The sequence below is a fragment of the Elephas maximus genome, chromosome 7 (genome assembly GCF_024166365.1).
Source record: "Elephas maximus indicus isolate mEleMax1 chromosome 7, mEleMax1 primary haplotype, whole genome shotgun sequence".
Lineage (NCBI taxonomy): Eukaryota > Metazoa > Chordata > Mammalia > Proboscidea > Elephantidae > Elephas > Elephas maximus.
In genome coordinates, this window is record NC_064825.1 from 72,488,609 (window position 1) to 72,506,346 (window position 17,738).

Consider the following 17,738-nt stretch of genomic DNA (forward strand, 5'->3'; position numbering starts at 1 on the left):
TACCATATGACCCAGAAATTCCACTCCTAGGTATATATCCAGAAGAGTTGAAAGCAGGGACTCAGACAGATACTTGTATCAGATAGACAGATACACTGCAGTACTACCTGTGACAGCCAAAATGCAGGAACAAGCCAAATCTCCATCAACAAATGAACAGATAAACAAAATGTGGTCTGCTCATACAATGAAATATTATTCAGCCATAAAGAAAAATGAAGTTCTGATACCTCCTAACACATGGATGAACCTTGAAAACATTATGCTGAGTAAATATGTCAGGCACAAAACGACAAATACTGTATGATCCCACTTCCATAAAATACCTAGAATAGGCAAATGTATAGAGACCAAAGTTTATTAGTGGTTAACAGGGATAAGTGGGAGGCTGCTGAAGGGACACTGAGTGTCTGTTAAGGATGATGAAAAACTTTGGAAACGAATAGTGGTGATGGTTACACAACATGGCAAACATGATTAATGAACGTGTAAAAATGGTGGAAATGGCAAATGTTTACCACAATAAAATTAAATAAAAAACAAAACAAAGTAACCCTGTTTTGCTCACCTTAAACATGACATTAATTTCTTCCCCCATGGGATCATCATTCACCATGGTGAGTTTTAGGGGCACAGCATTAGAATTGAAGAAGGAACAGGACTGCAAATAAAACACTGAGCATTAGAAATGTAACATGTGAATAAAAATGTATTTAAGATTTTTACTGTCTTAGGCATTTTCCCTTTCAATTACGGTAAATGAAATAATACATATGAACTGTTTATTAGACTATCTGAATGATAACAGTATATAAAAACATGTTTTGAAACTTAACTGTACCATATATGAGTATAATATCATCTACTCTCTAGGCAGAAAAACTAACTTAAAAACTTGAGATGAAAATGTTTAAAGCTTGAGCTTTAAAACAGAATAAAATCTTTTGATGCTCTTATCCTTCCTCTAAAGCCACTGCAATCTGGAATGTGATCTGCACTTCTTCTATTTACGGTTCTATTGTAATTCATAAATAGCCATGCGATCAAATATTGATACAATTTAAAATTTTCATTAGCAAAGATTGAAATATTATTTCTAAATAAAACCAATTTAAAAAGTGATTACAGACGGTGAGACCAAATTAAAACAAACAAACAAAACCCAGGGTCAAAGTTTAATTTTTACTCCTCAATGACATGCTTATACAATCCAGGCACCTACTATTAAATTTCAACGTAGGGATGCCATATGCCAACTAAAAAAAAAAACAAAAATAAAATAACATCTGAAACTCCTTTGTAGATAGTTATACCTCGACCTTTCAAAATCACAAAGATATTAACGGATGAATTAGAAAATCCAACAATTGTATTACTTTTGGCCACAAGTTACAATGTAATTCCTCAATTACTTTTTGATGGTTCTAAAAAGTACTATAAACCTGGGAAGAGTCTATCTCGTCTTTCATGAGGGAAAAAAATGCCTCACCTATGACTGGGTAGCTTCCTCACTGGAACTGCAACATATGCCTCTCATGTAGCTATTACACCACAGTAAAAAATGATTTATTTTGAAGTAGCAAACAATTTTATACTGTTTTTCCTTCAGGATTGGTGATTAGGTAAAAATATGCTGAGATAAATGCGGATCTTAATCACAAACAGACATCCATACACACTTATAACCAACCTATGCAGATTTTAACCTCACTTGCCTTAAGCATACCTGCCTGTTTGCTTTCTTCCTATGCTTTGTTTTGAAATATAATGTGAAGTTATAAGTATTTTATATGTCACCTTAATATTTAATTCTTTTGCCACAAGACTTGGATTGAGAGGGAGACGACACTTATTCCTTAGAAAAAATGACTGCACTCGTTCTATACTCCTTTGCAGGACAACCTAAAGAAAAAGATTGATACTATAAGTACATAATACTATTCTTAAGACAATAAAATTATACTGTGAATACAATTTCAAGGGGTACTTTTCTTAAATTTCAATTAAAGGAAATATTTTGTTATAAAATGTTCCACTGTCAAAATGGTCAAAAGAAGTTGTTGCTAAAGAGAATTAACTTTTATTATAAAAACAAAATTAGAATGGGCATAGGGGAAAGTACATAGGGCCACCTAGCACATATAAAAATGTTCAAGTTCATTAACTGTCAAAGAGATACAAACTAAGCAAAACTTATCTATCGGAGAACAATTTAAGGTAACACCCAGAGCTGGCAAGAGGATGGGTGAACATACTTTCATAATCTGTTGGCGAGAAGCGAAGTGTATACAGTCATTTTTTTTTTTTTTTTGGTGAGCAACCTAGCAGAAATTACCATAACTAAAAATGTACACAGCTCTTGACTCTGCTCTTTCTCTTGTAGGAACATCCTACAAAGAAATACTAGCAAAAGGACAAAGAATTATACATTAAAATTCACTGCAGCACTGATTGTGAAAGGAATAAAAATGGAAACAACCTACACAGAAGTAATAATGGTTCATAATTTATGCCACAATACCTTTTAATATAGAAAAAACATACGTAGCCATTAATATAAATGAAGTATAACTATATGTACTGACAAGAATCACCAAGATAAAGTAAAAAAAAAAAAAAGCAATTAGCAAAAATATGTCAGTTGTTGAAAGAAATTAGAGAGGACATAAGTAAGTGGAAAGACATTCTGAGTTCTAGAATTAGAAGACAGTATAGTTAAGATGAGAATATTTTCCAAACTGATGTATAGATTCAATATTATCTTTATCAAAATTCCAAGTGTTTATTTTAGAAATGGACGAGCTGGTTTTAAAATTCATATTTAATTGCAAAGGGCCCCAAAAGAATCTTGAAAAAAGAAGAAGAAAGTTGGAAGACTCACACTTTCCAATTTCAAAACTTACTACAAAGCTACGATAATCAAAACAGTATGGTACTGACATAAGGACAGACATATAGATCAATGGAATAGAATTAAGAGTCCAGAAATACACCCATACACCTATGGCCAATTGATTTTCAACAAGGTGCCAAGGCCATTCAAGGGGAAAAAGGACAGTTTTTTCTTATAAATTGTGCAGGGAAACCTGGATAACCACATGCAAAAGAATGCAGTTGGGCCCTAACCTTATACCATATACAAAAATTAACTCAAAATGGATCAGAGATCTAAATATAAGAGCTAAAATTACAAACTCTTAGAAAAACAGGCAAAGAATCTAAGTAGACAGTTCTTCAAGAAAGATATATAAATGGCCAATAAGTACATGAAAAAATCTTCAACATCATTAGTCATCAGGAAAATGCAAATCAAAACAACAATGAGATATTACTTCACACCCAGTAGGATGGCTATAATCAAAACAGTGGAAAATAACAAGTGATGTAGGGAAACTGGAACTCTCATATTGCTGGTAGGAATGTAAAATGGTGCAGTCACTGTGGGAAACAGTTTGCCAGGTCTTTGAAAAATTAAACTTAAGAGTTTATTAATTAAACATATGACCCAACAATTCCATCCCCAGATACAGACCTGAGAGAACTGAAAACAGGTGTCTGAACAGGTGTTCAAACAAAAATTTGTACATGAATGTTCATACCAGTATTATTCATAATAGGCAAAAGGTAGAAACAGCCCAAATGTTCATCAATTGATGAATGAATAACAGTGTAAGTATATCCACACAATGGAATATTATTCATCCATAAAATGGAATGAAGTACTGATACATGCTACAACATATATGAACCATGAAAACATGCTGAGTGAAAGAGGCTAAATGCCAAAGGCCACATATTATATGATTCTATTTACATGCAATGTCCAGAATAGGCAAATCCATAGAGACAAAAAGCAGGTGTTTCTATTAAAAAAAAAAAAAAAAAAACCTCAAAAACTTGTGTATATACTTAAGTTTATACATGTAAAGTCACAGAAAATGATCAGGAAGGACAGAGAGTAAACAATTAACAACACGTTACTACAGGGGAGGGTAAAACTAGAAAATCTTAATTTTTTATTCTATAAACTCATACTCCTTGGATGTTTTAAAAAATTAGCATCAACTTATACTCTCATCTTTTACAGTTACCAAAGAAATTAAAAGACAGAATCATGAAAAACAAACTCAAGAGAATAAGTTTGATTAGAAAGAAATTAATAAGCATGGGAATTAGAAAGGATGGACTTCTTGAGTTAGATTGTGAAATCTCTTCCTATAAATTCTGAACAACCTTTGAATTCATCTATCCAAAACAGCACAGATGTAGCTAAAGAGTTCTATTGGGAGTCTATTGACAACGAATAACAACTTATCAGCACCACAAAGATCCTTTAACATCAAAACATGTTCCCTTTTATAAATGCATACCTGCCTGGTTGATCCACTAGCCTGCCTTACTTTTTCTGCTACTCCTCCTAAAAGCTGTACGAGTCTTGTCTGCTTTAAAAGTTCTTCTCTGAGTCCTTTTCCTCCCACGGAGAGGAGAGCACCCAAAACGTGTTCATATCTGGCACCAAACTGTGCATCATGCAGGGCATCCTTCAGGAGCCTAATACAGCAAAATATTTATGTCAGCCATTTCTGAGAACTGGATAAACCTCCCTCAAAAATCAATTTAACAAGTTAAATTTTTGGTAGTTAGGAATTTATTTTAAGCCATAAAACAAAAAAGGGTCCCTAAGTGGCACAAATGGTTGTGTTCGACTGCTAACCTAAAGGTTGGTAGTTCAGACCCACCTAGTGGTACCACAGAAGGTTGGCCTGGCAATCTGCTTCCATTAAGATTACAGCCAAGAAAACCCTATGGAGCAGTTCTACTCCCTAATACACATGGTCCCCATGAGTTGGAATCAACTTAACGGCAACTAACAACAAAATAAAACAAAACAAAACAAAAAGGGTTGCTATCGAGTCAATTCTGACTCATAGCAACCCCATGTATGTCAGAGTAAGAACTGAACTCCACAGGATCTTCAACAGCTGATTTTTTGGAGGTAGATCATCAGGCTTTTCTTCAAGGTGCCTTTGGGTGAATTCAAAGCCCCAACCTTTCAGTTAACAGCAGGGTGCATCAAACGTCCGCACCACCCAAAGATTCTTTAAACTATATAAACAAACACCAAGTTGTTAATTATTTACTGCTATAACATGCCAAATATATTGCAATAGCAGGTTTTTTAATTTCTGGTTTTATTTCTAAGGAAATAAAAATTTAGCTTCTTTATAAGAATGCCTTCAATACAACATCTTATATCCACAGTATATAGTTTGGACATACTGTCTGGACTTAAAGAGCAAGTCATCCCTATAAATACTAGGAATTGAAATAAGGTACTTAATAAAATTCAAATCTTACCAATATAAATTGTGTGCTATCCGGATATTTCCCAATGCTCTGGAAAGAAGGAAGCGCACTAATGAGCTGTTCAAGTAAATTTCATATTTCAAAGCCTACATGTAAAGGAAAATGGGAATTACTAATGGTCAAACCCATACGAAACTTCTAAGATAAAGTATCAAAACAGAAACTATATAAAGCAAGTATTACTCTTACCAATGAAAGATGACACAAAAAATGAAACAGATGAATTAACTTAGGTCATATTAATGAAATCAAGCAGAAAATTATAAATTCGGGAATTGCATTTATTAACTATGTTTAAATGGTCAGTAAAGAAAAAAAGTTAAGGAAAAGCTCAACTCTAGTTTGTTCTGATACTCTAAAATGTCTGAGAATTAAAAAACCAGGTACATAATCAAGAAGAGAGTGCTTCTTGGCTCAAGTAGATACATGAGACTAAATGGGCAGGTCCTGCCCAGAGGCAAGATGAGAAGGCAAAAAAGGACAGGGGCTGGTTGAATGAATATGGGAAATCTGGGGTAGAAAGGAGTGTGCTGTCACATTATAGAAGGAACAACTAGGCTCACATAACTATGCGTATATAAATTTTTTTATGAGAAACTAATTTGAACTGTAAACTTTCACTTAAAGCACAACAAAAATTTTAAAAATTGGAAAAGAAAGAAAAAGGTAGATATGCCTGAGTTTCAGGGATCAAAACACTTTTCTAAAAAAAAAAAATCATTACTTAATTGTGACCTTTTCCAACTGTAATTTTCTTGAATCAGCTGTTATCAGAATTCACAAAGGTTCACTGCAGGATCTTTCTATTAATAAATACCACGATGGAATTCTTAAAAAAAAAAAAGAAAAGCCAGGTACAATATATATAATATTCAAGTGGGGCAGCTGACAATTAAAAAAAAAAAAAGTGGGAGAAAAATCACACTAAATCCAAATACAATCCCTTAAACCATCTCAAACTACAAAAGTACTTTTAATCAATACAGAAGGGGCATCCCTTAGCAAGTTCCCTGCTCACAAAAATGGGGGAGGCTGAAGAGGACGGTAACCTAGTAAAAAACTCACTTGCACAAACTGTGGAAGAAGATCTGTGAGTTCATCATCACCAATGGCCTCAATCCAGGTCACAGCTAGGGACCTCACTTCCTGGTCAGCAAATCTAGAAGAGCACAAAATCGAGATTTGACGGTGATATCTCTAATGAAACTGTTTCCTAAAAACACAATCTTAATCTATTCCTGACAAAGAACACTCAAATAGTTTTGTTCCAAAGCAATGTGTTTCTTCTTTTTTTTAGGAAGAAAATCTTAGTGCTATACAGATTCAATTTTGGGATTGTTTAGAAAGCTTAAGCTTATGAAAATGAATTTTGGCACACATCATAAAAATTTAACAAATTATTAAAAATTTATACCCTAATCCTCTGTTTAGGTCAGTTTTAAATGATATGAAAATGCCTCAATACAAAAGATGTATTTGTATATTCTTTTATGTATTGAATAGCTGTACTACTACACCATTTATATCGTAATGAATAGCCTTACTACTACAACATAATATCTTACTAGAAAAACTGACAACAATAAAACAGCAAATAAACACATTCACAGTTGACTTACTTTGAATCAAGAAGCTCTAATGCAGTCAGTGGGTGCAATGGAGGCCACTGTTGAAGCAATGAGTAAGTTTTGGCAAGATTAACCCATTTCCAGTTTGGGGCACTTGCTAGTATTTTAGGAAGACAATTTGTGTGTCTGAGGCAATAATAACGTTTCTCCCACAGAAAGGCTTTATCTTCTTTAGAAAGTCTGCATACACAAGAGAATTAAATTACTTCTCGGTGATTTAATAATGACAGTTATAATTTCAATGATTAAAAATACAAAGAGAAATTCATTCATTTTGGGACAGCTACTTCTGATAGAATCATTAATACCAATTTGTAACAGAAAAATGCAACATACAGTAAACACCACTAATTTACCCTGAATTGTGGATGGGAAGAAATCATTCTGCCTTGATAAAAGAGTCTTAGCTACGAAAATGAGGGATAATCTAGTACAACAAAAATTTATTGAGCTCTAACCAGATGCCAGACACTAGAAATTAGAGTTGAATAAGCGGAATCCACCATGAGAGATAGAAGGATTTCATCCATTTCACACAAGTAATATGAAATGCCGAAGGAGCCCTGGTGGTACAGTGGTTAAGCACTCAGCTGCTAACTGAAACTTTGGTGATTTGAACCCACCTCCTACTCAGTGGGAGAAAGATGTAGCAGTCTACTTCCGTAAAGATTACAGCCCTGGAAGCCCTACAGGGCAGTTCTATTCTATCCTATAGGGTTGCTATGAGTCGGAATCGACTTGACAGCAACAGGCTAATATGAAATGCCATGCAAAAAGCAAAAGCTATTACAAAATTCTTGAAGATGATTATACAATTCAACTGAGGAATATTCAAAATGAAAGGTACTTGTTTAGAGATTCTAATTACTTTAAGCTTAATGACAAATGTTTAATGAGTGAAATATTTCACTATTTTACTACCCGTCCATTCACTTTTGAATATATAACACATGCATATTACTAAAAAAATTCAAATACTGCAAAAAGGTGTACAGTGAAGTCTCTCTCCCTCCAATTTCCTTCCCCAGAGGCAACTGCCTAAGCTTGTGTCTTCTTCCAGAGACAGTCTATTCACACAGAAGCATACATATGGGTATACCCGCTTACTTTCCTTTACAGTTATGGTAGACCACTATCTATACTAATCTGCCCCTCGCTTTCTTCATTTGACATATCTTATGTATCAGTACATACAGCTACACAGTATTATTCCACTGGATAAATGTATCATAATTTAACACCTATTGATGGGACATTTCCCATCAGTTTTTCAATAACCCAGATAAATACTGCAATGAATATTCTTGTTTCCATTGGCAAGTATAAAAGGGTTTTCTCCAGTATGTATAACTGGAAGTGGAATTGCTGGGTCACAGAATATGCACATTGTGACCTTCATGGATTTTGTCAAATTGCTCTTCAAAGGGGTTGTACCATTTTATAGCTCCATAAATACTAAAATTCCAATTTTTTTAAACCCTCATTAACAATTTATATGAGACATTTTAATTTTTGCCAACCTGATGTGTGTAACATTGTATCTTGTATTAGTTTACATTTCCTTGATTACTAGAGAGAACTTTTTATATTTTTAAAAAGTATTGTATTTCTTTTCCAAAGAATTGCCTGTTCATACTGTCTACTACTGAGCTGTTCTTTATCTTATGGGTATGAAAATATTTTTAAATAGTAAAGAAATTAACCTATTGATATTTACTGTAAATAGAGTTCCCAGTCTGTCTTTTGTTCACATAAAAAGTCTGACTTATAGAAATTTCTAAATTTTTATGTAAACACATTTTATAATTAAAAAAAAAAAAATCTGAATACTTCCCATACCAAGAGAATTGCTATATCATGACCTAAATCAGCACATTTAATAAAAGCCCTTAACTTGGGCTTTACATTCTAAGAGATACCAGGATGAAACAGAATAAACGGAGCATACCCGAGTGATGAGTCTCTGTGAAGAATGTCAATAAGCTTCCCTTTTATATCATTTTCCAGTGTTTCTAAATTTTGCTGCTGTATGATGCTTCTGTCAACTTGAGGAGTTGTATAAAGGATATCAAATGTAGGAGAAGGAAAGTCAACCTTAAAAATTTTAACAGAATTAAATTACAGCTGCATAGTCCATGTATTTTCCACATTAACATATCTTTGAGAAAAATTGATTTTTCTCAGCAATAAGGGTGACTTTCAGATTGAATATTAAATTAGTGCTTCTTGTCCTTTTGTTTAAAGCAATTACTCTTGTTGGTAATTCTAAATAGCATGTATATTGTTTGGTAGGGTACATGAACATTTTTTTTTTTTACTATTTCTCAGAAATAGGAGTTTATTGGCATTTAAATTGAAGATAAATCCAGAGACTGACTGAAACAAAATCAATGTGGCTTGCTTATGACACAAATCAAGGCATATACACACACTTTTAATGAAGAAATTTAAATTTAAATCTCCTCACACGCCAAGCAGCAGTATTACCTGTAGCACTATTCTTTCCATCACATATCCTTTTTTGGGTACTGTTCCAGGAATAGGACTTGTATGTGACGAAGTCCAAAGATATAATAGCTTAGTTCCGCATGTTAAAAACCTTCAGGAATGTAAACAGAAGAATACCTGTGATTTTCATTTTAAAAGTTAATTCAAACCTACACCACATCGTAAGGTATTCGAAAGGTTAGTATTCAAACATTAAGCATACACTACATAAAAAGAATATCATCTTTAAGAATGTATCAGAAGGAGTCAATCTTCAACAGTGTACTGAGACTTTAGGTAAATATATTGAAGCACGGGGTGGGAATTAAGGGAGGGAGAACGAAAGAAAGTATGTTGGGAGAAGTGGAGTTGAGGAGAGAGTGCCAGACAGGTAAAGGCTGTCCTATGTCCCCAGGAACAACCTTTGGAGATCTACAAAGGAACATATGTCAAGGTTGGGGTTTGGATTACAGAACTGCTCCCTGACTTTTACTATCAGAACAAAAACACATGCTAAGAAAACCAGTACCTACCCTGTGGCAAAGGACCTATCATTTGCGAAGTTACATCTGTGCCCTAGATAAGGGGTCAGCAAACTCTTTCTGTCAAGGGCCAGACAGTAAATACCTTAGGCTTTGTGGGGAACAGTCTCTGTTACAAATACTCAACTCTGCCGTTGTAGTGCAAAAGTACCCAAGAACAATATGTAAATAAATATGCGTGCTGTGGCCTAATAAAACTGTATTTACAAAAACAGGTGGCGGCTGGGAGCTTGCCCTAGACTACTAATGTATGGCCTACTTAACATACTCATTAATAAAGGTATTGCATATCTTTGATATGTAAGAGATTTCTGAAAAACAACACTAGATATATAAAGGCAGGAAGCTATAAGCTTTGCCAATCTTCGTACATTTTATTCAAACAGCAAATCACTTTCCAAATCATTTTCCAAAACTAGACTATCTTAATGTTTTCTCTTGAGAGTAACAGCCTTTGAAACTGTCATTTTAGAATCATGCTCACTCTCCCACTAGATTATTTTAAAGAAATCCCATATTATCTGCAATATGTAAATACTGCTATATATCTTTACACAATAAACATTATTTTCTTTTAAAATGAGTACAATACCATTATCACTCCTAAAATAATTAACATAATTACTTAAAATCATCAAATATTTAGTCAACATTCAAATTTCCCTGATTGTCTCAAATAATTTTAGACAGTCAGGGAAATTTGGATATTTGTTCAAATCAGGATCCAAACAAAGTCTAACACTTGCATTTGCCTGAAAGCATCTGTTAATCCAGGAGTCAGCAAACTCTAGCCTACATCTGTTTTTGTAAATGAACTTTTATTAGAACATAGCCAAGCTCATCTGTTTACATATTATCTATGGCTGCTTTAACATTTGTTTCTGGATTTTGCATTACATGGCCTGCAAGGCCTAAAATATTTTCTATCTGGACCTTTACAGAAAATGTTAGCCAACCCTTGTTTTACCCTATATATTCTCTCTCTCCACTTTTTCCCTTGCCATTTATGTTGAAGAGAAAAATAATTCAATTCTGTAGAATTTCCTATATTTTGGATTTTGCTAGTTGCATCCCTCTGGTGCCATTTAACATTGTCCCTCTAATTCATGTCTTTTCAATAAAGTAGTAGTTAGATCTAAAAGCTTGATCTGATTCAGGTTTAGTTTTTTTGGCAAGAATACTTCAGAGGTGACATCGTACATTACTTCCTATTGCACCCAATAATGAGGTGCACATTGTTTGGCTTTCTCTCTTTTTGTGACATCGAACTACCTGGCCCAAAATGCCAATGGCGCTGTGGCTAAGAAACTCTAGCCTAAATATATTATTTTCAGTACGGGCTGCAGAACGGTGGCATTCTAATCCTATCATTCACTCTGCATTTATTAGCTGGAATTTTTCTATAAAATACCTTCTCATAAATTATTTGTTCTCATAAATTAACCCCTACGTAAAAACTGTATAGGAAAAGTAGGTTAAATGCTTGATTTTTTCCAGTTCTCAGGAAAATGAGTTGAAAACTCTTGTTACTGAGGCTGAATAAAATGCCTGAGTCATTTGGCCTCCATGATGCCCAATTCACCAAGTTGTACGCAGGCTGCTCAATCATCAGTGCCTCTAAACATAAGTTATTTTAAAAAAGAATTTCGAGACCAAGAGAGCTGGTCGCCAAACCACAATAAGTTCAGAGTGCCAGATACAAATTATTTAAATATCTAATAGAAGTTAACTGCCCTTTACCTTTTATTCTCTTGAATTTTAAAAGACCACTGCCATTCTTCTAAAAATTTTTTCTTACTAGACAGCAGAAGTGGTGACAAGTGACGGTTCTGCTCTAGTGAAGCAGAAACTCCTGGTGCTTTCCAGAGCAGGAAGATTTTCAGAACTTATTTATTAAAATTAATAGCAATGATGCAATTACACTTAATTTTCTCTCATATCTACTCCCTGACACTAACTTCTCAAACACAGTTGAAAACACAGTCCCTCTCTTTTATGTGTCCAATGTTAGAAGTATAGCTAGTCAGCTTTACTTATGCATTGTATTTAGCAGGAGGTTCTAAGCAGACAGCATCAGTAACAGTCTCTTCAACTGGTTTTCTCTCACCTTTGGCAGTTCAGAATTGTTTCAGTGTCAAACAAAATTTGAGCTCATCAGAAGGTAGAGATTAAAAAATTTTATAGTGCCTCCTCAAATATGAGGGAGTGATTAAAAAGAAAGTAAATTTATTAAAATCCAGGAATACATGCTGTATTTAAGTACACAGAAAAAGAATATTTCAAGAGGTGGTATAGTAGAACATAATTTGAAGCCAGTGCTTTGAACATTACATGAGATCAATAAATGATTACCGGAAAATCAAACTGCTTGTTTGCCATTTACAAAGAAAAAGGAAGTAGAACTAGATGAGCAGAATTTTTTCATTCCTAATTTTTTAATTGTTTTATCTTAGGTTAAATAAGGAGCCCTGGTGGCACAATGGTTAAGTTTTTGGCTGCTAACCAAAAGGTTGGCAGTTCCCACTCACCCAGTGGCTCCACAGGAGAAAGGCCTGGCAATATGCTTTTGTAAAGACAACAGGCAAGAAAACACTACATGCAGTTCTACTCTGTCACACAGGGTCACTGGCACCCATGACTCAATGGCACCCACCACCAACAAGGTCTTAGGTTAAATAGATCAGCTATTAAATTATTTTCCATGCTGTTCCATGGGACACAATTTTTTTGAACATTTTATTATGCTTTAGGTGACAGTTATATGTCAGCACACTCCCCGTTTCCATTAGTACAGTTTCCCTGTCCCTTCCTGCCTTTTCATCTTTGGTTTTGGGCAAATATTGCCCTTTTGGTCTCGGATAGTTGATCGCTCTAAGGAAAACACTCTTCACAGCTGTTACTGCTTATTTTATAGCCCCTGGACACAATGTTTTTAAAGATACATCTGAGATTAAAGGAAAACAAAAACAAAAACAGTGCTGCAGAATCCAATAAATTTGAGAGTGGGAAGCAATATGGGATAATAGTTAAGAACACGGACTCTAGAGCCAGACTACCTGGGTTTAAATCCCAGTTCTATCACTTATTAACTAAGTGCCCTGGTACAAGTCACAATCTCTCTATACTTTGATTTCCTTCTCTGAAAAAGGGGATAACAACACAACCTACTTCATAGAGCTGTTGTGAGTATAAGAGTTAATATGTGTAAAGCACTTAGACTAATACCTAGCATACGGTAAATGCTTTATCATTGTGTGCTCTCACAGTAATACTATTAAAAAAATCAGCCACAGTTAAACAGGCCTCTTGATGCAGAACTTTAGAGGCTTTAATATGCTAATGTGCATTGTCCACCTCCAAAATGTTCCCATGTACATACAGTACGAAACATATCCCAAATTTACTCAACCTTTTTTTTTTTTTTTAGAAAGACCCTTGTTCATCTAAGGAATATATTATTACTTAAAACATAACTAGAATATTCAGCTGATAGGTCAGACAAGTCACAGTATCCCAAAAGCCATAAGTAGACCAAAAGCTCAGAAGAAATTCCTTTACCCCTAAGATAAGGGAATTAACCCCTCAAAAGGTTTCTGGACACATGCGGGACCGCTGGAGATTAAAGGCCAGGGGTCCAGAGCAGTAAGGGCTGAATCAGTCAGGTAAAGAGGCAAAGGAAGCGCATAATGTGCAGACGTAGACTCTGAAACTGGAAAAGGGAAGAAGGAGTTGAAAACAGGGAAAATTGAGTCGTTTTATTAACATCAAGGTGGTACATCAATAACACAGTGCTTTACATAAATGACAGCCAAAGAGTGAACTGGCTGCTGCTTTTCTCCTGGAACAATGCGTGGTAAAAAATCTTTTGATATTTCATACAGATGTGTTCAAACTACAGTTGAATAACTTTCGTTTCCTCTGATCTGCATCTCTGACCTGACCTCCTTTTATCACAATGGAAAAACTGAGTTAGTTCCTGAGCTCACATGTGTCATTGTCCCCTCTCTTGTTCTCTAGGCAATTCTGATATTGTGGACGTGTTCACAGTAACTCATCATCACAACTCAATAGCACTTACCGTTTAAAGTCAAAAAGAGGTAAGGAAACTTTGCCCAAAGCTTCTGGCCCCTTTCTGTGCTTATTAGAATCAGGGGAACTTCCACTGCTCTGATTTAAAATTCCAAAAAGAGTAAGGTGAAGAAGTGATTCTAATGGCAATTGTGATATCTGGATGGGAAAAAGGATTCTACGGGGGAAAAATGTATATTAATAAAAACAAATTAGGTTGAATATGAAGATTAATGAGATTGAAAACTGTAGATATTTTATTTGATTTATCAAATTATCTTCAATCTTGAATACCTTTAGCAAGCGTGGCTAATTATTAAAATTTTTAAATGAACATATTTTGTTAACAGTTTAAAATTTTAAAACATAACATTTGTTTCTTTAAAAATTTGTAAGCACCTTTTACTCAAGCACTGCAGTATTAATGTCCAGGCTAAGTAACATTAATCATCTCATTTTCTTTAGGAAAAACTTGATGAATGCTTATAAGCATTTTTGTTTGGGGATATATATATGTACACACATACAAACAGATATATATGTATTTTTTAAGTGTAGAAAGACACATACAGTGAACAGTGGTCACTCTGGGGAGGTCATAGGATGTTAAGTGTTGAAAATAGAGTGACACTTTTTATCCTATACGCATTTTTGTATTATTTGATTGAAAGGAGTCCTGGCGGCACACTGCTTAAACACTTGACTGCTAACTGAAAGGTTCGTGGTTCAAACCCACCAGCTGCTCTATGGGAGAAAGATGAGGCAGTTTGCTTCTATAAAGGTTTACAGTGCTGGAAACACTATGGGGCAGTTCTACTCTGTCCTAGAGGGTCACTGTGAGTTGGAATGGACTTGATGGCAATGGGTGGGGTGGTGATTGTTTCAATGCCTTCACACATGCATTACTTCTGTAATTTAAAAATAATAAAAGAAAAATTGAAAACTATTTCATAAATGAAGAACAGAAAGTAAAAAATTCTGCAATTTCCTATCTGCCCAAATACTGAAATAATTCTCTTAGTTTAAAAACAACATTTAAAAAATACTCACAGTTCAAAATATCACCTTGTATGTGGATTTACAAGCAAAACTTTTCTATGTTAATCAAGAGCCATGTTTCATATATACAGTGTTACAGAATAAATACTAAAGCAAGCAATGCTGTAGAACACCATCCTTCTAGGAGAAGTATATATAAACTTATATCTTTAAGTTAAAGTCTAGGAAGAATTAATGGCATGTTTCTGCATGTAGATTTAAAAGAATACTTCAGATTTTTTAATGAAAATGTTGGTCTACCTTATAAAATGATATCTCAAAAAGATCTTAATAAGTCAGTAAAAATGGAATGAAGTTTAATGGAAACTGTAATAAAAATGAAAGCTAGAATACATACATGAAAAAAATAAAGTAGAGGGTATGTTGAAAGAATGAAAAGCCAGAAATTTCACTTACAGTTCATCCCATTTAATAAGATAGAAGAAATTCTTATAAGTGCCAACCTTCTTTGATTGAATAGGTTTAAAAAGATCCTTTCCATTATGAGACAGGGAACATATCAAATAGTATTTTTCATAACTGAAAAAAGAAAAAAAGAGTTTAATTTGATTTTGTTTTGGTAATACAAATTAGCCAACTAATACAAATACACATCATTAGCAGTTCTTCCCTAAAATGACTGTTATCTGAAATAATCTGGTCACCATTCATTTCAATTTTGTAAATTGATCTGAAGTTTAACCATTGTAAACTCTGTGGAACTCGACAAGAGGTGTAGCAAAGGTGGTACAGAAGTTAACATATGTCTCTACGTGCCAGGCTAGGGGATGCCATAGTGACAACAGCTAGACAATTTATTTCAAATTTTACAGTTATAGTTACTACCAGCTGCTCCTTGGACACCCTATGGGGCAGTTCTATTCGATGAGTCGGAATCAACTCAACAACAGTGGGCTTGGTTTTTTGTTTCTTTTTTAATAGTTGCTAGCTTTTTTTTTTTTTTTTAGATTTTAGTTGAACAATACTGAATACTGTATTCTTTCACTTCTAGATAAATTCTAGGAAGAAAGTACATACACTACCTTTGCTAGCCATTTTTCTTGCTAAGCCACTGATATAGATTTTTGAAGTATATTATCAGTGAAAGGACCTGACTTGCATCGAGCTAGTCTTTCCAGTCTATCGGGAGGCTTTCTTCCATGGAGACAGATACTGTTGTATCCTCTCAACAGACAGCAGTGACTTAGTCCCCAACTCCCACAAGTACAGAGCTGGTTGGGCACAATCAGACAATTTTCTAAGGTAGGAATCTTAGTTCAGTAAAACTGTATTTATACCAATGTTCATTGCGGCACTATCCAAAATAGCCAAAAGGTGAAAACAGCCTAAATATCCATTAACAGATGAACGGATACACAAAATGTGGTACATATAGACAATGGAATATTACTCACCCAACAACAAAAAAAAGAAATCCTGATACATGATACAATATGGATAAACCCTGAAAACATCAGGGTGAGTGAAATAAGTCAGTCACCAAAGGACAAACGTTATATGATCCCACTTATATAAAATATCTAGAATAGGCAAGTGTACAGAGACCATAGTTTATTAGTGGTTCCTAGGAGCAGGGGGTAGGGATGGGGAAGGCAGAACTCAATGCTCAGGGGACACTGAGTTTCTTATAAGGGTGGTGGTTGAACAACATGAGGAACAAAATTAATGTCACTAAACTGTACATGTGAAGATTGTTGAAACAGCAAATGTTCTGTTACACATATACTGACCAAAAAAAACACAACTTGTATTCTTACTTACTGCTAGGCTTACCTTTGTTCAAATATACAGCCTATTAATTACTATTCTAAATATATTTCAAATCTAATCTCATTGGTTCACAAAACACCCATACCTATCTGGTTTCTTTTCTCAATCTCATTCCATTTGCTCCTAATATTTACTTTGGCATTTTATTAACTTTCTTTCCATCCTAATTATCACTGTAGTTTTTTGTACTGTTTTCTGGTGGATGTTTGTCTTCCTTGTTAGTGTCTCTAAATTTGTGTGTGTGTGTGTGTGTGTGTGTGTGGAGGGTGAAGGTGGTGGAGAATAGCACCCATTTAAATGGGAGTTCAATGAGGGCAGGAATTTTTTGCTGTCTTAATTTACTGCTGTATCCCAAGTACTAAGAAAAATGGCCAGAGATGGTCCTCTGTAAATATTTACTGAATGTGTTAACACACCACTTCCGAACATATTATTCTTTCATTTATTTTGTAACTGAAGCTCAATTTAAGCAGAATTTATTTTGGTATCTTTCTTCACTAGGCCTTACCTTATTTTCTAATATTAAGCTATTATGAAACTATTCCATAAATATTCATTTTAGACTACAAACTACAATGGCAAACACTACAATGTGTTCATGGTATTGACAAAAAGAAAAAGGAAAACCTATATTAAAAATTTAATAGAAGAAATAATGCTTTTGCAGACTTCAGTGCCTAGTAGTCAAACAACTGTAAGCCACTAGAGGTTAAAAAAAACTCCTGAAATCTAGTCCTGTGGAACTGTTTCAAATTACTCTGGTACTAAAGAAAGAGAGAAAAAATTACAGTCTTATATTAAGTAATTTATTAAATAT

The 17,738-nt window shown here is 34.3% G+C and overlaps 1 protein-coding gene across 4 annotated transcripts in view; it reads right to left on the reverse strand.

The window, feature by feature from the left end:
- PIK3C2A (phosphatidylinositol-4-phosphate 3-kinase catalytic subunit type 2 alpha) overlaps positions 1-17,738 on the reverse strand; it is a 119,949-nt gene that overhangs the window by 23,941 nt on the left and 78,270 nt on the right. For all 4 annotated transcript variants that reach the window (XM_049890568.1, XM_049890565.1, XM_049890566.1 and 1 more), the window contains 10 exons: positions 15,548-15,670; positions 14,103-14,270; positions 9,483-9,594; positions 8,944-9,089; positions 6,987-7,175; positions 6,433-6,526; positions 5,359-5,453; positions 4,371-4,551; positions 1,798-1,902; positions 569-661 (listed from right to left, as the gene is read on the reverse strand). In XM_049890568.1, coding sequence (XP_049746525.1) covers positions 569-661; positions 1,798-1,902; positions 4,371-4,551; positions 5,359-5,453; positions 6,433-6,526; positions 6,987-7,175; positions 8,944-9,089; positions 9,483-9,594; positions 14,103-14,270; positions 15,548-15,670 — 1,306 coding nt within the window. The remainder of the gene's footprint in view (positions 1-568; positions 662-1,797; positions 1,903-4,370; positions 4,552-5,358; positions 5,454-6,432; positions 6,527-6,986; positions 7,176-8,943; positions 9,090-9,482; positions 9,595-14,102; positions 14,271-15,547; positions 15,671-17,738) is intronic.